The sequence below is a fragment of the Martes martes genome (genome assembly GCF_963455335.1).
Source record: "Martes martes genome assembly, chromosome: 6".
NCBI classification, from domain to species: Eukaryota; Metazoa; Chordata; class Mammalia; order Carnivora; family Mustelidae; genus Martes; species Martes martes.
This window is the reverse complement of record NC_137893.1, coordinates 135,173,264-135,198,865: the sequence shown is the minus strand read 5'-3', so window position 1 is coordinate 135,198,865 and position 25,602 is coordinate 135,173,264. Positions and strand designations below refer to the sequence as shown.

Sequence of the window (25,602 nt, the reverse complement as noted above, 5' to 3'; positions counted from 1 at the left end):
AGACTTGACAAAACTTTATCTTAAATTTATGGTCGATGGTTAATAATAAGTTTATAAAATCAGAGGCAAAAGGTATGGAAATTTTTTGAACAAAGAGTCCTAGCTTTGCTGAGTCCTGCCATCATCTGTGATTTTAGGCATGTTACAGGACGGGGCCTCAGTTTCTTCCTCTGAGACATGAGAGAGTTGAGCTGCATGGTAAGGAAATTTCCAGCTCTGAATTTTTGTGAGATCTAGGTTTTGTGATGAGTTGTGTTTTTTGTTGTTTTTTTTTTTAAAGCACTGTAACATGCCTTGATTAGTTTTATTAACTCCTTTTACATAAAATTATGATTTGGGTCAAAGAAAAGTTCATGCTTATGAGGAATTGGTTGGAGTTTGGAATATTTATGACACTGCTGCCTCCCATTATTTTTCCTGTTGGCCTCTTTATTACTTTTTGTTGTGTAATACTAAGATTCACTTTCTGGAAACTTCACTGCTTTATAAACATGAAGCATTACTTCTGGAAGAACAGATTTTGTTACCTTTTTTCTCTCCCTTCTGTCTACCCTTTGTCTCTCCCCTCCCCCTTGTCAAAAACACTGTTCTTTTTCCCCCTTCTACTGCCTCTTCCTCTTGTCTTGTTATTTTAATGTGTGTGCATTTTTTTGTTTTTTTTCCTGTTGTCGTTCTGTGTGCCTTCTGAGTGGACCACACCAAAGTCCTGGGCAACTCTGTCCCAGTAATAGGGGAAGGGAGCAAAGGGGAAGTGTCATAGGTAGTGGAGAATAAAACTTTGAAGTCACAAAATAAGAGTGAATTTTAACATTTCATTGTGCCACTTTGATTTTTACCTCAGCATTTTCAGACATTTTTAACATTAAAACTACTGTTCATAAAATGTTTTTGCATGTTACAGAGTTTGAAAAGATTGCCAATTCTTTTCCATAATGGTAAGGGTTGTTCTTACCTTTGAAGTAGAAATATCTTGGTTTCTTTTGCTCTGAACATGCTCGGTTTTTAAAGATGTTATTCTTCTAAGTTGGAATTGCTGTTTTGGGAAGCCATATGGTTCCTTAAATGATTCGAAGGGACTGATGTTAAACAATGCCAGACATGCAGTCAGAGTTGGTTGGATTGCAGAGGAAGAGCAGGGTGTGTATACTATATGTTAAAATTTTTAAAACGACCTTTTGCTTAGCAGTCACACACCAACTGTTGAAGTACTCAGGCATAGCCCCTTTTATTTTTTAAAATTGTCAGCTTCGAATAAGTACAAATGTGACAAGTTTAGACTTAGTTATAATGAGGACTTTATTCCAACTTAAAGCATTTTAATGCATATGACAATGGATTCAATTAGTCCTAAATGTTTCAGTTACAGATTGCATTTTTCTATTTGTGAAGTTATCGCATTTGGATACTTAACAAAGCTTTTTAATACACACAAACATGTTAGTGGATTTGGACAAGATGGTGGAATTCTCCTTTAGAGATATGAGAAAGTGGGAGCACCTGGAGGTTAGATTTTTCCCGGTCGCAAGTAAGCCAGGGTTGGAAACTAATTTTCACCAACTCTAAATTTAGTGCTCTTTCCTACCATAGAGTATTGCGTATTTCAGTTTGTATTGAGTTTTAATTTTCGGTAATAGATAAGTCCAGGTGCCTTGATTCTACTGATTTAGGGTAGCTTACAGGAAAGAAACAGAGAAGTGAAAGTTGGAAATGATAGGTAGCCATGAACTAGTGAATTGCACTTTTAATTGAAGCATTATTAATGGCATCTAACCAGATAGCTGATATTCTCGTGCTCCCCACTCCCATCCCTTTGAGTATCAACAGTCATTAGGCCTTTGACACTTCTTGAATCACTTACTGAATTTTTTACATTTCTTAAGGCTAAACAAATATCTTGACAATATTTGCTTGCCTACCAATGCAAATGTTTTTTAGGAATTATGGGGAATGATATAAAAAGGTTCCTCAAAATCAAGGAATTGAAAAACCAAACCGAGCTTTTCCCTGCGATCTCTGCCAGTATTATGGGGAATTTAGCTCCAAAATGGTAGTTGATAGTTGCAAGAATTACGTAAATCTAATAATCACATTTGTAGAAAAGTGGTGATGATAATTCATGGAGCTGTTGCTGTAGGGCAAGTAGTCTGCTGGACAGTTTGTGTACATGCCTTGCTCTCCATGCATTTATTCGACAAGCTTTTAGTGAATGTTTACTTTGTGCCAGGTTCTGGCCATGCAGAGGTGATAAGATACTATCTTTGAATTCAGAGAGCTCCGAGCAGGTAAAACATACAAGCGTAGTGAGGGAAGAGTTCTGAACAGTCCTGTGGAGGACAGGAGGAGCATCGACCCCTGGCTGATGCTGGAAGTGATGAAGTTGGTGAGTCAGGGCCAGCTTTTTGGAGAGCTGAGGCCAGCGGTTGGGCCTGCAAGATGAGGAGGAGGGGGGCTAGGCATTACATGTGAAAATGCATAACTAAAAGCTTAAGAGGTGAGAACTACTGTATATGTTTGGATCTATAAGCAGTTTTGGAGTGTTGGAATTTAAGAGTGTGTGACGAGTAGCAGCTGGGAAAAGATCGAGAGAGGCCTTGGAAATATTTTATTGAGCTTAGATCTTATTCTGTAGGACAGGAGGAATCATCAAAGGATTTTAAATAGGAAGTGACTGGTTCATATTTTCATTTTTGTCATATTATACAACTAATTGGAAGGTGGATTTAAGGAGTACAAGACTGAAACTAGCAAACTCATTGAGAAGTCTCTGTAGGAAATAAGGACCTGAACCCGGTCAGTGGTGGGGTGGAGCAGAGCAGACGTATTTGTGATGTTTTCAAGTGACACTGATAGGAGTTGATGGAATGGTGGAGAGAGAAATCAAGGATGACACTTGGGTTTCTAGCTCTGTGAGTTTCTTGCAGTGAACCGTGAATCAAATAATAATTGCAAGGAAGTATTACAGTGTATTTGGAGATGTGTAGGAATGGGAATCTCAGCCATATGACCTGACTTCACCGGAAACCAGAAGATCCCAGAGAAGCCTTCCAGAAAGAGCAGGAACAGATCTTCTGGAGTTAGGTGGCCCCAAGTATTGCAGCAGCTGGAGTTCATGACTTTTCACTTTATTCTAGTGCTGAAGTGACTCCGCTGTAGTTTCTGGTTGTTTAATTCTCTTTTCCCTCCTGACTGGTTTATCTTTTTACTTCTATTCCAGATTCCAGAGGGACTTAACAGATTGGATAAGCTAATTGCCATCATTCTTAGCTGGGCAGAGCTTTTCATTACATGCTGTGGTGTTGGATTGGTGGCCTTGGTGTCAGCTGTTAACCTGTGTTGGATCAGCTTTAGGGTTGTTAAGGGTAGTTATGAAATACAGAGTGCCCTCCTGGCACAAGGAGAGTCTGGGCCCTGCTTCTTCTGGTGGGGGTAGCCTGTGAGGCCCTTTCTTGTAGGAAGGGTGGGCACGTACCATAATTGCCCTGAGTGTGGGGAGGGGTCTAGGTCACGATTGATTTGGGAGTTACCTCTAGGTGGTGGCTGAAACTCAAGGAGAGGGCATGAGAGAGAGAGAGTAGGTAAAGTGAGAAGAGCCGTGGGGCACAGATGGAGCCCTCAGCTGAGCGAGGCCAGCATTAAAAGACTGGGGAGAGTCCAAGAAGCACTCGTTAAGAGGTACCTGGACAGGGGAAGAGTGTGGTGTCGCAGAAGCTGAGCAGAGTATCAGAAATGAGGAAGTGACCTTTAGTGTCAAATGCAACAGATCGGTTTAGTGAGCCGAGCAGAGAAATTTTTCCACTGGATTTGGAAATTAGAGCATTGTGACCTTAGAAGAGCAGTCTGAATTTAGTGATGGGGGCAAAGATCAGAGTCAGTAGCGGAGATCGAGCAGAGGGGATAGCGAATACAGATTAGTCTTGAGAAATAGAGGCGGAGGAAGAGCTCATGTGGTACCTGGAAGAGGATGAAGGTTAAGGCAGGATTGTTGTTGTTGTTGTTATTTTAAATGGTTGATAGTGGAATTAGGTTGTGCCTGGTGATTACTTTCTAGTGTCAGCAAAGACGATGAAGATCCACAGAATCAAAATTATCCATAAAAACCCCTTTGGAAAGTACTGTGTTAGAGGCTGTTGTATCATTTCTAAGTAAGTCTCGTTTTAGCTCAGCGGTGTGGGTGAAACTGAAGTGACATTAAGTTGGATGAGAGTGTAATGTTAGTCCGATGCACGGAGTCCCAGTTAATGTGTACAGAATTTAACATAGCTTCTGGCAAATAAAATTAACAGTAATAGTACTTGCTTTCGTTACCTTAACATTCAAAAAAAAAAAAAAAAAGGTTAATTATACTCACTACGAAGCCCAGTGCATTATCGACTGTGGTTTATAGCACCAAGGCGTGTAGGATTTTGTGGAAAGTGGCTATTTTGGGGACACTGCCGGTACAGATTGAGAGATGGAGGGGGGGAGGAAAGTAATGAAGGGAAGAGGGAAGAAAAGCTTAGGAGGCTGACAGTGCGGGCTTGGAGGAAGGAGAGCCGTTCCGGAGCGCAGGGCAGTCCTGAAGAAGAGCGGAGGACGTGTGACTCCTCTGGAAATAGGGGAAGAGGTGAAGATGCGTGTGGACACTGACCGGTTTGTAATAGGAGAGTGAGGAGTGGAACAGGGCCGTGGACAACAGCGGAGTCCCGTTATCTGATGAAGTCGGTGTGGCCGTGTGCTCACTTATCCGAGTTCAGGACTGAAGCTTCGCGTGAGTGATGAAAACGTGTAGCCAGCCGTGGAGGGGAACGGGGAAGTCGCCAACGAGAGGTTTCTCAGTGTGCGGTTGACAGCACTGGGAGAGCCCCTCGGAGAACAGTGGTTCGTAGTGGTGGCTGTTGCAAGACTTGGATTTTGTTTGGGAGACGGGCAGCCGCCCAGGCCAAGAGTAGGGAAGGCGGAGTCTACTATTGACCTAAGGCTGTGGTTTTGCTGGCTGCCTGTGGCGGAAGGGTAGGCATGTGAGAGAAGGATCAAGGATATTTGGGAGCTCTTAAGGGGTCACCATGTACCCTCTACTGGCAGGGAAACCTGCAAGAGGGGGAAAAAGGGTTCAGGGAACGGGAGTTCCCTTGATGTTGAAGAGGAAGTGTGGAAGCGAAGTGTTTAGAAAGGGGAGAGGATAGGGAGTTGTGTCTTAGAGGAAGATACAGGCATTTCAGCTCCAAAAACGTGTTCCTGGGAAGACGTGCTCCTACGTGTTCCACAGAATTGGGCGCCAAAAGTAACGGGGCTTATGGGAAAAATTGGGCAGGGGCAGACCGCGTAAAACCTGTGGATCTTTGGGACCAGAGCACCACAAAAATAACAGTCCTAGTAAAACACAAGCCCAGTTGGGTTCGCACTGGCATTTGCGGCCAGCATCCCAGGCTGCCGATCCTTCGGAGCCGTAAGCCCTGGCGTTGGGCTTCCTTCTTAGAGATGTTAAGTGCTTGACAGCTGTTTAATCAGAAATAAATATCTGATTCAGGGTTTAGCCCTTTTCGGCCCCCACCCCCTCTTTCAGACAAAGAGGAAAGGCGTACAGACTTCAGCTGTTAGAATGGCTAAAGCCCGACGGAAACCTGACAAGGCCCATTGCTGACGCACGGCCGGTGGGAGCTCGAGATGATGTGGCCGCTCTGGAAGGTGGTTTGGCAGTTTCTGACAAAGCTAAACATACTTTTACCAGCAGCTGAGCTCCTACCCGGCTGATGTGAAAACTTAGGCCCCCATGAAAACCTGTGTGTGGATGTTCATAGCGACTTCTCTCATAATTGCCCCAAACAAGAAGCAGCCTCAGTGTCCTTGAGTAGGTGAATGGATGAACTGTGGTATATCCATACAATAGAGTATTATTCAGCGATATAAAGAAATAAGCTGTCCGTCCCTGCAAAGACACCTGCAGATCTCCAGTGCATGTATTGCTAAGTGAAAGAAGGCAGTCTGAAAAGATTATATACTGTATCATTTCAGTTACCTGACATTCTGGAAAAGGCAAAACGATAGAGATAGTAAAAAAGAGTGGTTGTCAGAGGCTTGAGGGGAGGGATAGGCAGTGCACAGGGGATTTTCAGGGCAGTGAAAGTATTTTGTATGATGCCCTGCTAGTGGATACATCACACCATGTATTTACTTAAGACTTTATTTATTTATTTGACATAGATCACAAGTAGGCAGAGAGAGGCAGGCAGAGAGATAGGGGGAAGCAGACTCCCCGCTGAGCAGAGAGCCCGATGCGGGGCTCCATCCCAGAACCCTGGGATCATGACCTGAGCTGAAGGCAGAGGCTTAACCCACTGAGCCACCAAGGCGCCATATCACACCATATATTTAAAACCCACAGAAGTTTTCAGCCATATAGAGTGAACTTTAATGTATGTAAATTTAAAAAATCATTTGGAGGGGCAAATCCCAGGATAAAATGCAGAATATGATAAAACGATCTGTATTACAAATATATGAAACAGCATCAGAGAAGAGGGGGAAGAGTGCTGACACAGGTAACTTTGGAAATCAGTAGTCTGTAAAACTAAAGGTAAGAGAAACCAAACTTACTGCTAAAGTTGTATCCCATGGGGATATGAGTTAACAATTCAGATGCTGTTACTATATATGTATACTGGAATCAAACAGTTAAATGGATGGTGGGTGGTGGGAGCTAAGTTTCATATCATTGGGGTGGAATTTTATAGGTAAGCAGAGAGAGAATGTTAGAATGATCGGTGTGGTAATAAAGTTGGAGACCTTAGTGTGAACCTCATGTCTGGTTTAATACAAACATGGACGGTTACGTATAGAAATGTAGGCACACACACACAGGGGTTTAGTATACATACATATATTTCCTTGCTCTTATCAATGAGAAAGCCCAAAAGCAGTGACACCCCAGTAACAAGGAGCATGCTTAGTAGCCAGATGTTGGAGAAATGGATGATTGGAGAAACGGCCGATTCTAGGACTGGGGCAGGAGGCATGCACGATTAGCCTCCAGTGTCTTCTGGGGCCTGAAAATAGCAAACAAAGAAAAACCATAATACAGGTATGTTAGAGGAGCCAAATGAAAAAGTTCCCAGTGGCTAATTAGAGCAGCAAAGTAAAGTAGTATTGAGTTCTAACACAAAGTGGAAAGTAAATATGCAAGAGATGGTCCATGCTGATAAAAACAAAGAGGAAATATCTTAGTACTTTTTGATCAGTATTGGGCTTGAATTTTCCCCAGATGGCTTAATATAGTGGCAGGTGTAGCGGTTCCTGAAGCCACTGAACATTGGACACTAGGAATGCACTTGTGGAGGCGCCCCAGGTTTTTGACTTAGGGTTTTTTGTATGTTGCTAGATTTTTCTCTGTACTTCGTTGATGTACCGGGAAAAGCTGTGTTAGGCACTAAATGATTTAGTTTTTATGCTGACATCATTCCTGTATTTATCAAGTACATGTGAGCTAATTTGTATTCAAGAACTGTTTTTTGTAGCAGAACAGATTTCGTTAGAATTTACTCTTTCTGAGGTGGAGTAGTTTCAGGTGATGTCAGAGTCCAGAGTGTCGCTCCAGGAAGGAATGATTAAAGTTAGAGTAGGAAGTCAGTGGGAGTAAAGAGGTCCAGGAATTGAAATGTGAGGTCAGTAAGATAATCACAAATAATTGGGAAGTGTGGTAATGTTGTGTGGGACAGATATGTGTTGCTGTGAGGGCATATAAAAAGGAGGTTGGACAAGTCAGAGAGGTTAGAGCAAGAGTCATTGAGGAAGGAAAACGTGAGCTAAGAGCAAGTGGATGAGCAGGACATAAGCAGGTAAGGAGGAAGGGTATAGCACTTTCCAGTTTAGTGTGGGGAAGAGTTGGGGCAAAGACCATGGTCAGGCCAGTGTGGCAGGTTCAGGAAGGCGGTGGAAAGTGTTGACGACCAGATCAGCAGGGTTTTCCTTGGCTGAATGGGAGAATGTTAAGCAATTTTAGTTGTATGGGGGAATAGAGGTACAAGGAAGACTGAGTTATATTTCCAGAAAGGCAACTGGGACTGTATATTGGAGAGTGGAGGGGGGGTTGGAGGTGAGCTTCATTCAAACCCTTTCCTTCCATTTACAAGGAATGGACAGGTTGTGAAATGAAAGAGCATGGTCTTGCTAGCCTTAGAGCTTTGAAGCAATAAATGTATTTCCTTTTTGAACTACATAGAAAATACTTAACATTGAAGACTTCGTGGTTTTAACAGTTTATACTTTGGTAGTGTGAGGTTGTTTTCTGGTTGTCACAGAATTTAAGGTGATAAGCTTCCTGCTGATGAACATTATTAGAAATAGGCCCTTCACTCTGATATTACTAGTCTTACCCAAGAGTATGAATGCTTTTAATCTGACATCTCAGCTTTTTCCTAGGTCTTTACGTTTAAATTTAATTTAAAAATAAAACAAATCTTTTAACCTTTATGACATTTTTCCACAGTGTCTAAGTAGAGCATAGTGAATATAATAGAACCTTGAAGATTAAGGATTATGTAGTTGTTGATAGTAATTTTTGCATGAGGGGAAAGTGTAGGGCAGTTTAATTCATGTATGGATTTAACGCATGATTTACTAATTCAGGGCAAGTTATATAATACCTGTAAGAGTTTTCTCTCTTTAAAATGAGGTTAATTTAAAAAAATAAAATGAGGTTAAAACCCATTTCACAGATGTTGAATGAGAAAAATCTATACAAAAGCACTTAATTCTTTGAGAGAGAGTTTACCCTCAAATATTAATTTTCTTTCTCTTTTCCCACAGAAGTAGCAAGAATAGGAGATAGGAAAACAAGTGAAGTGATCCCAGAATGCTCATTGTAACTGGGTCCTTCCTGTGGGTTCAGAGCTTGCCTTGGATTGGACTTCTTGCCTTTAAATCTCAGCACAAATCCTGGTTTGGAATTCTCAAACAACATTATGACCTTGGGCGAGTCTCTTCATCTTCCCTTAATTTCCTTTCCTTAATAATAAATAGTATCTACTTCTGAAGTTGTTTTGAGTGCTAAACAAGTGAACAAATATAGTACTCTTGGAGTAGTGCCTTTCACATAGTATTAAACATATGGTAACTGTTGTCATCATCATCATCATTGTTAAGAATACCTTGGGACTACTTTATCCCTAAAAGTTTTGGTCACTTCCCTTCCAGAAAAACCAAAACCAAAAAATAAAAGCTAGTTGATTTAGGACTCCAGCACTAATCAGGGTTTTCTTTATATATTTTTTTAACTGTCTAAATTTTTTAAATGAATTTAGTTTGCCCAAGCATTTCCCAGGCAACTCAATTATTTGAACACATATTTAACTTTTTTTTTAAAGATCTTATTTATTTATTTGACAGAGCACAAGCAGGGGGAGCAGCGGGCAGAGGGAGAGGGAGAAGCAGGCTCTTTGCTGAGCAGGGAGCCCGATGTGGGGCTTGATCCCAGGACTCTGGGATCATGACCTGAGCCACCCAGGAGCCCCACATATTTACAGTTTAAATGTCTATTTTTAAGAAGGGACCTATGTCATTCTGCAGATTTATGCTATTTTTTTTCTTTTGCTTAGCTCAGTGTAAATCGGTTACCTCCATATGTTAAAAGCAATTTGGGGGGTATCTGTATATTGCTGCTCTTGTTTTTGTCTTCCTAACCAACTTTATCACCTCTCAGTGGTCACCAGGCTGAGAACTTTTGCCCATAACCTATATACTTAAGACATCTGGGGACACAGGTTTTCATGGTAATAAAAGGGAAAGGCTGAGTTCATTCAGTTTCTTTTGGGCCATGTCAGAATGTGCTTATTTGCATTGCAAATGTAAACTTAACTGTTTAATGATGTAATATGATGAAGTGTATGGGAAAGGAAGGTATCTCGTTGGTGTGTGATGGTTATTGTATAGCTAAGATACAATTTTTGATTTAAAAGAAGGTATTTAGTTTTAAAACAGTCATGGTAAATTTGAGAAGGGGAATTTTTCTGCCCATGAAGGTAATGTTATAGTATGACTAAAGGGCTAATGACTTAAGTTTGTATTGGGCGAAGCATATTTAACTGGAACAATGAATAATAGAGTATTTTTTGTCATGGAGTCATTTTGGGGATTGTGCAGACTTGTCTTACTCTGAGTGCTTTCTGACATGCTCCTTCACCTCTTCTGCTGTGGTTTTAGGGGTGTATTTTCTGTTGTTCACTTGATTTTTGTTCATATGCTAGCTTTCAGGCTAATTTGTGTCTTGGGTGAGGGATGGGAGGTGATTGTGAGCGAAGGAAATTCTTCAGGATTAGAATTGAAGAATAGCTATTTTACAAAGTTTAAAAGCCATTGTCTGACAGATTCCCTAAAGATTTCAGCAGTGGTATGATGATGCATTCCTTTCTTTAAAAAGAGAGAAAGAATATACAGCTAGAGATTAGATATATTTCTTAGTAGGCTGTAATTGACCAAAGAAATTTGTTGAATCAGCCTTTGTGTAGAGCTGATAAAAGTATGCCCAAGAACAGACTTAAGTTCTTTTTTTTTTTTTTTTAAGATTTTTAAAAAAATTATTTAAGAGAGAGCATGAGTGGGGTCCGGGGGGTGGGACTGAGGGAGAGGGATAAACAGACCAGACTCCCTGCTTAGCAGGGAACCTGATGCAGGGGCTCAGTCTCAGGACCCGTGATCATGACCTGAGCTGAAGGCAGTTGCTTAACCAGACTGAGGCACCCAAACTTGAAAATTCTTAAAGTAAGAAAGCTGCTTTGCCAATTCAGTTGATTATATAAAATTTCACTTAAAGATATACCCATGATATAGATGCTTCTGGTTTAAAAAATAGCCCATTTGGGGTGCCTGGGTGGCTCAGTGGGTTAAAGCCTCTGCCTTCGGCTTAGGTCATGATCCCAGGGTCCTGGAATCAAGCCCCGCATTGGGCTGTCTGCTCAGCAGGGAGCCTGCTTCCCTTCCTCTCTCTCTGCCTGCCTCTCTGCCCACTTGTGATCTCTGTCTGTCAAATAAGTAAATAAAATCTTTAAAAAAAAATAGGCCATTTGACAAAAGAATGTTGCTTGGAAATAATATAAATTATAAGCATGTTTGGATCTAATAAAATTAAGATCATACTTTCATCATGTTCTTCAAATGCATCCTTTTTTTCTTAAAAATATAGTCTGCCCTGAAATATTAGTTTGGTAGGCTCAGTGTGTTCAGATTCTGAAAGTGTGTTAATCTAGTAATAGTGTCAAGAGTCCCATGACTAACCTTGGGCTTCTTTGCGTATTGCATTGTAATGACACATGTTTCATTAAGTCTTTATATGTACTGATAGGAGCAGAAATGTCTAGATACCATTCTAAAAACTCTGTTTCTTCCTGAATTGTTCTAGATTTTCATTGAATATCTCATTTGATTTTTTTCCACTTCCTGTTTCCTATGCAGGTCATGGCAAAACCCCAAAAGATGCAGCATCTGTTCGCGCCACGCACCCAATTCCAGCAGCCTGTGGGATTTATTATTTTGAAGTAAAAATTGTTAGTAAGGGAAGAGATGGGTAAGTGTACATTTTGGTGAAATTGTTTGCTATTCTTGGATAATTATTTTTGTCTTGATTTGTAATATTTATGCTGTAATTGGAAAATGGGAGTCTTGGAAATATTGGTAATTGATAAAGTAGGATCTGAGTGTCACAATGCAGCAGGTTGGATATAGTTCTGCTTTGATACTAGTTGAAGCTAATACTTGAGTTGGTGAAATGACCAAGTTTTTTGGTCCGCTTGTCATTAAATTGGAGCACTGGAATTAAGCATGCCTTGTCTTACACTGCCCTTTTCTGGATTCTGCTGAGAACTTAAATCTTCTCAGAGCTAGTTAACCAAGGCCAAAAGGTGATTCGTAGGTATTGCACAGGGGGTGGCACTTAGACTCTTGCGTTTAGATCAGGGAAGTATGTTTTTATGCTCTCAACTGGAGGTGATTCCCAAGGATTAGGGTATGGTGTAAAAGCTTCCAGGTGAGAATTCCATGTAGATTCTGGAACCAACTTCTCTAGCATCACTTTTCAACTTGGGATCAGTGTGTAGTATGTGAGTGTACATCGGAATCGCTTACGGGACTATTACAAAGATAGTAATGTGGGCCTTACCCTAAAAGTTCCTAAATCACTATTTTCAGAAGCAGAGCTTGGGTAAGATAGGCATTCTTGAGTAAGCTTCACTGGGAATTTTGGTGCATATTTCTGATTAAGAATTGATTACCTAGAATCACTAACTCTATCCTATGGTATTTCCTGGTAACCTCATTGTGGTGTGAGAGGTCCTTTAAAGCATCCATAAAGTCATTAGTCCAGCTCCCAAGATAAACTTACTGGGTGAGTTGGCCCAGTTGAGTTAAGAGTTATTAAGTTGACCTGGATTTGAAGTGAATCATTTAACCTATTAGTGCTTCTTCTGTGTTTAACTGAAAAAATAAGTAGATGATTCCTCCGACTTTATTTGCTGAATATTTTCATTCTCAACAGTATGGAAAGTAGAAAGTGCAGCCTTGGAATTCATTGATGACTTTTTATTGAACTGCCTCAGTTGTCCCAGGGTGATCAAGCCAAAGATAAAATCAGAGAAGCCAAGGATAAAGTGGTTGAGACACCCTAGGTTGAAACAGGCACACGATTGTAACCATTTTTAACTCTACTGCGGCCTGTATACTCAGCCAATTCTTCTTATACTTAAAATTACACCATCAACCTCATTCTTGCTGATGTTGCTCCTGATTATTCCCAGGGTTCTCTTCACCTTTTTGCTCCACGTGTTTGTCTTTGCATGATCTTGACCTTACCTTTTCATGGCTGCAAACAGCCCGATGAGCGTCGAATCTAAAACTCCCATCTCGGGTTATTCCCTTGAGCTCTAGACGGATCTGTCTAACCCGATGTTTGCATTTGCCTGTCCCACAGGTATTGCAGTGTCGCTTGTTTTAAGTCTTTTTCTCAGCACCAGCTTGCTTAGTGGTTTCACTGTTCTAGAAACTTGACAGCTTCCTATCTCTTATTTTGTCCATCTCTATGGCCTCCGCCTCAGGTTTGCTAATTAATCCCCTAAATTACCTAGGTGGTGGGTTCTTTGGTCTCCCAATTGCTCCCTGTTATGCTTTTACTTCACTGTGCAACTGTTATCATCCTTCTTTCAAACACAACTGACTTGTGTCTGTCCCTTCCTTGAGATCATTTGGTACCCCTGTTGCTTTGAGGATAAAATCTGAAACTTCTTAGCAGGGTCTTGCATGATGTGACTAACTCCTTTTTAACTTTTCAGTCTGATCTCTTTGTTGCCAAGATCTCTCATTCATCTTTTTTCTCCCCATTTTTAAAATTACCTGATTTTTACATAGAGTAAAATGTATCATTTTTAGTGTGCCGATCTTTGAGTTTTGACAGATGTGCATATTCATGTAACCACCACAGTCAGTATACAGTAGGTCTTTGAATGATGCAGGTTTGATCTGCATGGATCTATTTTATAAGTGGACTTTTTTTTATAACTACAGCACAGCCCTGGAAATATATTTTCTCTTCCTTGTGATTTTCTTAATAACATTTTCTTTTCTCTAGCTTTATTATAAGAATGCAGCATATAATACAACGTACAAAATACGCCTGAACTGTTTACAGTACTGGTAGGGCTTCCAGTCACCGTCAGGCTATTAAATAGTTAAGTTTTGGGCACAGCAAAAGTTATACAGGATTTTCAGCTTGTGTGGTGGCAGGGGTGGTGGGGTGGGTGATCCGTGTCCCAGCACCACCCAGTTGTTGAAGGATCAGTGATCAAACAGTTCCATCGCCCTCCACAATTCCTCTCTACCTCTTTGTAGACAATTCTTCCCCATCTCTCAGTGACGACCATTGATTGGTCTTCTGTCTCTATAGTTTTGCTGTTTCTATAATGGTGTATAAATGGAATCATAGTATGCAGTCTTCTAATTTTGGCATCTTTCACTTAGTGTAATACATCCGAGATTCATCGCTGTTGTTGCATATATCAGTAGATCAGTCCTTTTTATTGCTGATTGTATGGCTGAGCCAACCACAGTGTGCTTACCCACTCTTCAGTTGACGGACATCTGGGTGGTTTCCAGTTTTTGGCAATTAGGAATATAGCCACTATAAACATTTATGTACAGGTTTTTGTGTAAACTTGAGTTTTCATTTCAGTTGGGTAAATATCTAGGAGTGGGATTGCTGGATCATGTGTTAAGTGCATTTTTAACTTCACAAGAAACTGCCAACTTGTTTTGCAGAGCGACTGTACTAGTTTGCATTCCCACCAGCCGCGTGTGAAAGTTCCTGTTGCTTTGCATCCTCTGTAGCGCTTGGTGTTGTCAGGCTTTTAAAAAAAAATTTAGCTCTCATAATAGGGATCTTTGTGGTTTCTTACTGTGGTTTTTTTTTTTTTTTAAAGATTTTATTTATTTACTTGACAGACAGAGATCACAAGTAGGCAGAGAGGCAGGCAGAGAGAGGAGGAGAAGCAGGCTCCCCACTGACTAGAAAGCCTGATGTGGGGCTTGATCCCAGGACCCTGAGATCATGACCTGAGCCGAAGGCAGAGGCTTTAACCCACTGAGCCACCCAGGTGCCCCGTCTTACTGTGGTTTTAATTTACATTTCCTTAATGATGAATGATGTTAAAGAATCTTTAATTTTATCTGCCCCCCCCCTTTTTTTTTTTTTTTTTTTTTTTTTTAAGTTTTATTTATTTATTTGACAGGCAGAGATCACAAGTAGGAGGAGAAGCAGGCAGAGAGAGAGAGGAGGAAGCAGGCTCACTGTTGAGCAGAGAGCCCGATGCGGGGCTCGATCCCAGGACCTGGGTCATGACCCGAGTTGCAGGCAGAGGCTTTAACCCACTGAGCCACCCAGGTGCCCCCCCCCCTTTTTTTTTTAACAAACACAGTAATTCCTTTATTTTGAATTATTTTTAAAGATTTTATTTATTTATTTGAGAGAGGGCATCAGCTTGGGGTGGGGGGTGTGCACAGAGGGGGATGGGGAAGCAAGCTCCCTGCTGAGCAGAGAGCCCGATGCAGGGCTCAATCCCAGAACCCTGAGATCATGACCTGAGCTGAAGGCAGAGGCCTAACCGACTGAGCCACCCAGGCGCTCCTTTACTTTGGTTTTAAATTAATCATTTGTCAACAGCTGTGGAAGTGGTTAAGAAGTGACTTACAGATATTAAAAATACTGAATTGGCAGCTGAATTGAATGGAATATTTTGTAGGGCCCTTCTCATTTTGTCACTTACGTTAAATTCAAGGTCCTTATACTTCATCTCCTTCACGAGCGGTGGAAGCTCTAACTGGGGCATCCGGTTAATCTCCATTTCCATTTGGATGCCCGCTTAGACTTGAAGATATAAGCCCCAGAAAATAGGAAGTAGGATGCTAAACAGGGTTGAATCAACATCAGATGACCCCAAAGACAGAGGCGGAACAGACTTTTTGGGTTAGAGCACACTCGCAAGGATCTGTTTCTAGTCAGAATCGGCTGTCTGTGGGAAGTGTATCTGGTAGAGTGCGCGCAGGACCATCAGCTCCTGTTTTACTTCTCTGTACAGGCGGGCTCAGGTTTCTCGTTCTCTCTGCGGGCGCTTTCCTTCCTTCTCACATTCACCTTCCCCTGTCCCTTTGCCATTTGCCCCCTTAACGAATTAGCGTAGTTTAAAGATACCTTTTCGGTGGCACTTGTCCTCCCCCAAATAGTATTATGCCTTTCATATGCCTCCTTCACATGTTGGCCGGACTGTAATTATAATATCTGTGTGTTTCAGTTGTTTGCCTCCTGGTGGTCTAAACTGCAGACGCAAGGGTAAGGGACTATTTTATGTTTCTGTCACTCCAATACTGACTTGATAGCTAGCATTCATACGCGTGAATAAATGATGAGAAACTGTACTTCCCTCCTTATTCTTGGAGAAAACTGTTGTATCTTTGGGCAGATCTTATTTATCCTTCTCGTACACTTTTTGACTAAGTTCTAGGTCTAACCCCATGCTTTTGGAAGGGGAGCACGATTCATTTATGGAAGAAAAGCTAGTCATATTGCTAATTTTGGGCGAGTGATACCTTTTTGGAGATGTATTTAACTGTATCAAGAGAACTAAAACTTCTTCCTAAAATCCCAACTTCTTTGTAAAGAATGGACCAGAAAGAGGAGCTGTTAGTCACTTTTCAGTTGCAGTGATAAGTGCTCATCTGAGAGTTTGATTATACTTAAGATTTAATTTTCTTTTAAACAGTGTGTTTGGGGCATCTGGGTGGCTCAGTTGTTAAGCATCTGACTTCGGCTTAGGTCATGATCCCAGGACCTTGGGAAGGAGCCTGCTGCTCCCTTTCCCACTCCCCTGCTTGTGTTCCCTCTTTCACTGGGTCTTTCTCTGTCAAATAAGTAAATAAAATCTTTAAAAAACAATAACAGGGGCACCTGGGTGGCTCAGTGGGTTAAAGCCTCTGCCTTCGGCTCAGGTCATGATCCTAGGATCCTGGGATCGAGCCCCACATCGGGCTCTCTGCTCGGCGGGGAGCCTGCTCCCCCCCCCTCTCTGTCTGCCTCTCTGCCTACTTGTGATCTCTGTCTGTCAAATAAATAAATTAAAAAAAAATAAACAATAACAGGAACAACAAAAAACAGTGTGTTTATCCAGGATTAGAGCAGGCAAATAAATATTTAGGTCCAAGAACTTGGTTTAAGATAAATCGGTCAATGCAGCAAATTTCTTCATGACATAGTGGGAGTTGATACCTCTTAATTTATCTGTGATGTGTGTTATTTCTGGGTCTGCGTTGGAAAATTAGGACTATGACTATGGTAGTTGTTACTTGTACCTTATTGCCTAAGAAATAAGGCTTGAAGGAAGTTTCTTTTAGTGAGTGAAAGAAGTAATATATTTTGGGTTTTGCCTTGGATTTTCTTTTAAATGAAACAAATTTGTATGTGTTCAGGAAAATAAGCTTATTTATTGGGACACAGGAGCCTAAGTTTTATAATTAATTTAAAAATAAATTTCTAATGCATTCCATAACAAAAGGTTACATCATCTATCACCTTGTCTGCGTAACTTTTTTTTAGGAGACGTTTTTAAAGGCTATATATTTTTGTATTCTTTGTTAATGATTGTTGACCATCAAGATGAATTTCTAAAAGCAGTCTTTGTCTCATGGATCTACTTTCAGTGGAGGAATTTTGTTCACGTTTTGAATTATACATACTAATACAGGCAGTGAAGATACAGTTAATTTTAAATGTGAGAGGTAATGAATTTTTTATTTAAATATTTTTAGAGTTATAATTTATTATGAGTATGCTACTTTTAGCTTTTCAAGCAAAATATTGATGCCGCTCTGCCAGTGGTTCAGGAGTGACCAGGAAGAAATCCAGTCTCTGTATTCTCTCCTAAATTCTTCTGCTGACAATAAAGTACACTCCTCAGAGTGTTCCTTCTATGCTTGCTGACTTTCTGGATTATTTGGTGGGGGAGTGGAAGAGAAATAAAGGCCTCTCTTCCCATTCAGCTTTAAAAGGCTATAAAAGGTCTTTCCTTCTGGTTTCAACGGGAGATAAGCAGCAGATGGAAACACAGCGAACAGAGGAATGGGAGAAATGAACAAAGGCATCAAGTAAGCGACGTATTTATTAACTTAGCAAATATATATTGAACACGTATGATGTGTCAGGCATTGTCAGCAGCTGAGTATAAATATGAAATTATTTTATTCACCTGTTTCTTATCCATGCTTCTCAGTAGAGGCCCTGCCACTTAGTAGAAACTCAGTAACTGCATCAAGTGAACTAAATGTGGGTCCTTGCCCGCAAGGAGTGTCATTCACTGGAGGGTGCAGTGGGGCAGGGCAAGAAGCAGACTTAAATCACTCTCAGTAAAGACTTACACTTTAAGAAGTTTGGGTGTAGTACCAAAAGACAACTTATGTGCGGAGAAGCAGAAGGGATTTTTGGTCTGTTTTGTTCACAAGTGTATTCTAAGTGTACAGAGCAATGCTGGCCAAAATTCGGTGCTGAAGGAATCTGTTGACCGAGCGGAGGTGGGTAGGGATAACGTCTTTTCTTCTCTCTAGCCCCCAGCCCTGCACCTTATGCGGAGTGTGTGTTAGGGATTTGGTATTGATGCAGTGATTTGAATACTTCTTGTACCTGCCTTTGGAAACGGGGAACCAAAGATGATGGGAACTGTTTGTGGTGGTGAGCGAAGTGTTATTTAACTGAGTACCCAGCAAATATGGGAAAAGGGACCTAGAACTTTATCACCATTGTGTTTCTCAGATTATCCTTGTATTGGTTATCTTCAGTGTAGTTAATCTCAAATCGTCCTTACCCCGCTGCCTACTCCCATCAGTTATCTTGTACCCAGCAAACGCACATGGATTTTAAGAACCTTTTTTGTAGTTAGGAGGTAACGCATTCTTAATGCCAAAGGAGGAGTCAGACAAACCCTGTGAAGCAGAAAAAAGCTAACTATTTTAAAAAGGATCTGCAGTCCTCCCACCCATGATGGTTTGTGGTGTGTTCTCCAGGACATTCTTTTCTCTAGTCAAACAAATTTTAACATTACTTTAAGGAAAAAAATAGTCTTAAGATGTATTTGAATAATAAAATATTATTCTCACATGTGCCACTACCTATACTTTACCTTAGGATGAATTTGATGAAAAATTCAGAGTGAAAATCTCTTTAGTAATGTCTTGAAAATACCCATAATCTTTCAATACAACTGTAAGGCTGTATAGCTTTGTCATAATGAGTATGTTTCTTGAAGTCCTTCGTTTTTCTTTTTCAGAACCAGAAAACCAGTTTGTAACCAGTCTGTGTTTATCTCAGACACACGGACTGCTTGCTGTTTGCTCACTGCTGGAATCATTTAGGTGAAATCGAGCATTTCAGAATAAGGAGAGATGGTCTTTAGGTCCTAGACCTTTTGACTCTTTGTCAGTCATCTGGCAATTTGGATAGGTTTTTCAGGAGGAGTGGTTGAAATATTTACAATGATTATAGAGGAGTAATTGTTCTTGGATAAAAGCACAGGCTGCTAAAAAGTTGAGCTTCTTCCTGGTGTTTCTCTTGTTGTGATTTAGACGGTACAGACTCCTTTTTCTTTTTTTCTTTTTTAAGATTTATTTATTTGGGGGCACCTGGGTGGCTCAGTGGGTTAAAGCCTCTGCCTTCGCTTAGGTCATGATCCCAGGGTCCTGGGATTGAGCCCCGTTTTGGACTCTCTGCTTGGCGGAAAGCCTGCTTCCCCCGCCTCACTCTGCCTACTTGTGATCTCTGTCTATCAAATAAGTAAATAAAATCTTAAAAAAAAAAAAAGATTTATTTATTTGAGAGAGAGAGTAGGGGGAGGGGCAGAGGGAGAGAGAGAGAGGACCCTCAGGCCGACTCCTGGCTGAGCATGGAGCCTCACGCGAGGCTGGATCCCAGGACACCGAGCTCACGACCTGAGCTGAAGGCGGCAGTTGGCTGCCCAGCCAGCCAAGCGCCCCCTGCCCCGCCAGGTGCCCCGACCATGCAGATTCTAAGCAGTTTTCCTCCCCAACATCTCAGACATACAGAAGAGTTAACATGGTCAACACCCATACGCCCCAACATTTATTATTTTTTTTTAATTTAAAAAAAATTTTTTTTTAAATTTTTTTAAAGATTTTCTTTATTTATTTGTTAGAGAGAGAGAGAGAGCGCACAGGCAGACAGAGTGGCAGGCAGAGGCAGAGGGAGAAAGCAGGCTCCCTGCCGAGCAAGGAGCCCGATGCGGGACTCGATCCCAGGACGCTGGGATCATGACCTGAGCAGAAGGCAGCTGCTTAACCAACTGAGCCACCCAGGCGCCCCATGCCCCAACATTTAGATTTTAGAGTCAGAATTTTGCTGTATTGGCTTTATTACAAACAGGTCTATCAACCCATCTTCTTTTTAAATGCATTTCAGGGGATTTTGCAGAATTTTCAAATCAGTTTTACTTGAATTCTCTGGTTTCACCCTTGTATCTTGTTTTTTTTAATCTGAAGATCATTGTTCCTGATGTTATTGACATAATTTTTCATTTGTTTTGTAGTGGAACATAACTATATCTAAGTTAAAATACTGATATTGTTACTAAAAAGAGTGTTGATTACTATATGATTTCTTTATAGGTTTTTTATTTTTTATTTTTTTTGTCTTTAGAATATATCCTATTGGGGATAGATACTCAAAAACTGAGCTTTAAAGTCCCTTGAAGTAATTCTTTTGTGTTTCTACAATTAACCTGACATACTAGTTTCATTTATTTAAATTTCTTAGGTTTTTAGGGGTTTCTTTTTTTTTCTTCTCTCTTTTTTCTTTCTGTTTTCTGTAATTATGTAAAACATTTAAACATTTGCATTGGTCCAAAATTAAAGCCATACCAGAAGGTACTTCACAGAAGTTTCATTTTCTCCTGGTTGTCTTCCCCATTCGTGCAGGTAATTAATTTTTTTATTAGTTCTTGGTTTATCTTTCCATTATTTCTTTTGAAAATACATTTGACCCTTGAATAATATGGGATACTAGGGTGCTAAAATCCTCCGTGCAGCTGAAAATCTATGTATGATTTGGGGCTTTTTGTTTTATTTTTTGCCTGATGGAAAGTTATTTATTGCCTGGAATGTGCTGTTATGTTTTTAAGTTTGGAGTTGGCTGATGTTTTTTCTGATACATAGTTGACACACGATGTGTGACTCTGTAGCTTGAGCTGTGCTCACCGTCACTTTGGCTCCCGTCTGTCACCATACGGCACTGCTGCAGCATTATTGCCTGTATTCCCTATTTTGTGTCTTTCATCCCTGTGATGACTTCAGTCCATAACTGGAAGCCTGTGCCTCCTATTCCCCTTCATTCATCTGGCCTGTCCCTCTACCCCTCTGCCCTCTGGCACCCATCAGGTATCTGTATTTATGGGTCTGTTTCTACTTGGTTGTTTGTTCATTTATTTGTTTTGTTTTGTTCAGATTCTGTGTATAAATGAAATGGTGTTTGTCTTTGGCTTATTTCACTTAGTGTTATGCCTTCTAGGTTAATCCATGACACAGATGGCAATATCTGAGTTTTTCTTTCTTTTTTTTTTTTTAATGGCTGAGTAATATTCATGTGTATATCCATTGTGTATGTGTGTGTCTCACATTTTTATCCATTCATCTGTTGATGGACACTTAGGTTGCTTCCATATCTTGGTCGTTGTAAATAATGCTGCAGTTAACATATGGATGGATGCATCTTTTCAATTTAGTGGTTTTTGTTTGGTAAATATCCATTACTGCGATTATTGGATCATATGGTAGTTCTCTTTTTGATTTTTTTTTTTTTTTTTTTTTGAGGAACCTCCATAATGTTTTCCACAGTGACTGTACAGGTTTGTATTCCCAGCAGTAGTGCACGAGGGTTCCTTTTCCTCTGCATCCTTACCAGTACCTGTTATTTCTTGTCTTTTTCATTTTAGCCATTAGACGGGTATAAGGTGATAATCTTTTTGTGGTTTTGGTTTACATTTCCCTGAGGATTAGTGATGTTGAGCATCTTTTCATGTTTCTCTTGGCCATCTGTATGTCCTCTTTGGAAAAATGTCTCTTCAGGTCCTCTGCCTAGTTGGAATTGGATTATTATTTTGCGACCCCTGTGTTGAGTTGTATAAATTCCTTATATATTTATTTTAAATATTAACTACTTATCAGATATATCATTTGCAGATAATTTCTAAGACTCAGTAGGTTGCCCTTTTGTTGATGGTTATTTATTTATTTATATTTTTTTTACTACGCAAAGGTTTTATTTCTTTATTTATTTTAGTATAGTCCCAGTAAATTTGCTTTTGTTTCCCTTGTTCTCAGGAGACCTGTCTAGAAAAATGTTGCTAAGGCCAATGTCAGGGATTCCTGCGTATGTTTTCTTTTAGGAGTTTTGTGGTTTCTGGTTTTGCATTTAGGTCTTTAATCCATTTTGAGTTTATTTTTGTGTATGATATTAGAAAGTGGTCCACTTTCATTCTTTTGTGTGTAGCTGTCCAGTTTCCCAACACCATTTATTGAAGAGACCGTCTTTTCCCATTGTACATTCTTGCCCCCTTTGTCTTAGATTTAATTGTCCATAGAAGTGTAGGTTTATTTCTGAACCTTGTATTGTGCTTCACTGATCTGCATGTTTATTTTTGTGCCACATACTGTTTCGATTACTCTTTTATACTATATTTTGTCATCTGAGATTATGATATCTCCAGCTTTGTTCTTCTTTCTCAAGATTGCTTTGAGAACATTCAGGGTCTTTTGTGGTTCCATACACATTTGAGTACTGTTCTACTTCTGTGAACAATGCTGCTGGTGTTTTGATAGGGATTGCATTGAATCTGTAGATTGCTTTGGGTTGTATGGACATTTTAACAGTATTAATTTTTCCAGTTCATGAGCATGAGATAGTTTTCCATTTCGGTCATCTTCTGTTTCTTTAATTGGTTAAGTTTATCCCTAGATATTTATTATTTGATGCAGTTATAATTGGAGTTGTTCTTATTTTTCTTTGTTACTTTGTTATTAGTGTATAGAAACACAAGCAATTTCTGCATGTTAATTTTGTATCCTTCAACTTTACTGAATTTATTTATTCTAATAGTTCTTGGTGGAATTTTTAGGGTTTTCTATGTATAGTATAATGCTATCTGCAGATAGTGACAGTATAACTTCTTTCTTACCAGTCTGAATGCCTTTTATTTTTTTTCTTGTCTGATTGCTTTGACTAGGACTTCTGGGACTGTGTTGAATGAAAGTGGCTGGAGTGGCCATTTTTGTCTTATCCTGATCTTAGAGGAAAAGATCTCCGTTTTCACTGTTGATTATGATGTTAGTTGTAAGGGTTTGGTTTTTTTTTGGGGGGGGTGTTATTGTTGTTTAAGATTTTATTTATTTATTTGAGATAGAGTGAGAGAGAGAGCATAAGCAAGGAGGAGGGGCAGAGGGAGAAGCAGCCAGTGTGGGGCCAGATCCCAGGACCGGGAGATCAAGACCTGAGCTGAAGCCAGACAGATGCTCAACCGACTTAGCCACCCGGGCACCCCAGTTGTAGGCTTTTCATATATGGTCTTTATGTGCTGAGGTATGTTCCCCCTAAACCCACTTCGTTGAGAGTTTTTATCATAAATGGATGTTGTATTAGGTCAGGTCCTTTTTGTGCTTCTATTGAGATGATCATATGATTTGTATCCTTTCCCTTGTTAATATGGTCTATCATACTAATTGATTTGTGTACATTGAGACATTTTTGTTGCATCCCTAGAATAAATCCCACTTGATCATGGTGAATGATTCTTTAATGTATTGTTGAATGTGATTTGCTAATACTTTGTTGAGGAAATTTGCATCTGTGTTCATTAGGGATGTTGGCCTGTAGTTCTCTTTTTTTGTAGTGTCTTTGTCTGGTTTGGGTATCAGTGTATTGGCCTTGTAGAATGTTTGGAAGCTTTCCTTCCTCTTCTATTTTTTGGAATAGTTTGAGGAAAGTAGGCATTAGCTCTTCTTTAAATGTTTTGTAGAATTTACCTATGAATCCATCTGGTCTTGGACTTTTGTTTGTTGAAGGTTTTTTTGATTACTGATTCAGTTTTGTTACCAGTAATCAGTCTGTTCAGAGTTTCTGTTTCTTCCTGATTCAGTTTTTGGAAAATTGTATGTTTCTAGGAATTTACCCATTTTTTTGGGGGGGTTTTACATTTTGTTGGTATATTCTTTTTTGCAGTATGTTTTTTAACCCACTGAGCCACCCAAGCGCCCCAAAGATTTTATTTATTTATTTGACAGACAGATCACAAGTAGGCAGAGAGGCAGACAGAGAAAGAGGGGGAAGCAGGCTCCCTGCTGAGCAGAGAGCCCGATGTGGGGCTTGATTTCAGGACCCTGACATCATGACCTGAGCCAAAGGCAGAGGCTCAACCCACTGAGCCACCCAGGTGCCCCTGCAGTATGTTTTTTTAAAAGAATTTATTTATTTAGAAAGAGTGCATGGACAAGTGTGTGGGGAGGGGCAGAGGGCAAGGAAGAGAGATAATCTTAAGCAGACTCCATACCAAGTGTTGATCCCAGTGCAGGGCTCTATCCCAGGACTCTATCCTGGGACCTTGAACTGAGATCAGCAGTCAGATGCGTAACCAGCTAAGCCCCTGCCACCCCTGCAGTAGTCTTTTATAATCCTTTGTATTTCTGCGGTGTTGTTCCTTCCCTTTCGTTTCTGATCATTTGATTCCTCCCTCTTTTTCTTGATGAAGCTGCCTAGAGGTCCATCAGTTTTTCTTTTCGGAGAACCAGTTCTTGCTTTCTTTAATCTTTTCTTTCTTTCTTTTTGGTCTCTTTTTCATTTATTTCTGCTCTTCTGATCTTTCTTATTTACTTCCTTTTATTAATTTTGGGCTTTGTTCTTTTTCTAGTTCCTTTGGGTGTAAGATTAGGTTTATTTATTTGAGAGTCTTTTGGTTTCTTAAGGTAGGCCAATATCACCATAAATTTCCCGCTTCGAATTGCTTTTGCTATGTCCCAGAGATTTTTGGTCTTTTGTGTTTCCATTTTCATTTCATGTGTCTCCTTGTACTTTTGGTTTCTTCTTTGATTTCTTCATTGACCCATTGGTTGTTCAGTAGCATGTTGTTTAAGCGTCCATGTGTTCGTGTATTTTCCATTGTTTCCTTTTTTTTTAAGATTTTACTTACTCATTTGAGATAGAGCAAGAGTTAGAGTATAAAAGGGGGAGAGGCAGAGGCAGAGGGAGAAGCAGAATCCCTGCTGAGCAAGGAGCCGAATGTGGAGCTTGATCCCAAGACCTGGAGGTCATGACCTGAGCCGAGGGCAGAGACTTAACCATCTGAGCCACAGGCACCCCTTCCAGTGTTTTCTTGCGATTTGATTGCTGGTTTCATACTGCTGAGGTCAGAAAAGTTGCATGATATGGTTTCAGTATTCTTAAATTAATTGAGACTCTTTTGTGGCCTACCATGTGATCCTTCCTGGAGAATATTCCATGTGCACTTGAGAAGAATGTGTATTCTGTTGTTTTTGGATGGAATATTTTGTATATCTCTAAGCCCATTTGGTCATTGTGTCATTCACACTGATTTTCTGTCTGGATGATATATCTGTCGATGAAAGTGGGGTGTTAAAGTCCCCTATTGTTGTTTTACTGTCTATCCTTCCCTTTATATCTGCTCACATTTGCTGTGTACTTAGGTGTTCCAGTGTCGAATGCATAGATATGTACATTTGTTATATCCTCTTGGTGAGTCGATATCTTTTTTGTTATTACGTAGTAGTACCTCTTTGTCTCTTGTTACAGTCTTTGTTTTAAAGTCTATTTTGTCTGTTAGTATTGCTACCCTTGCTTCTCTGTGTATAACTTTTGATTCCCCAGAAACTTAACTACTAATAGCATGCTGTTGACCAGATTTGTTACCGATAACATAAACAGTTGAGTAACACATCTTTTTTATCTGTGTTATATGTTTCATTCATACAATAAAGTAAGCTAGAGAAAGGGAAATGTTAAGAAATTCATAAGGAAGAGCAAATACTTTTACA

At 40.2% G+C, this 25,602-nt stretch overlaps 1 protein-coding gene across 1 annotated transcript in view; it reads left to right on the top strand.

The window, feature by feature from the left end:
- Positions 1-25,602, top strand: part of RANBP9 (RAN binding protein 9) — an 86,905-nt gene that overhangs the window by 2,134 nt on the left and 59,169 nt on the right. The window contains exon 2 of the mRNA XM_080805247.1: positions 11,422-11,533. Coding sequence (XP_080661373.1) covers positions 11,422-11,533 — 112 coding nt within the window. The remainder of the gene's footprint in view (positions 1-11,421; positions 11,534-25,602) is intronic.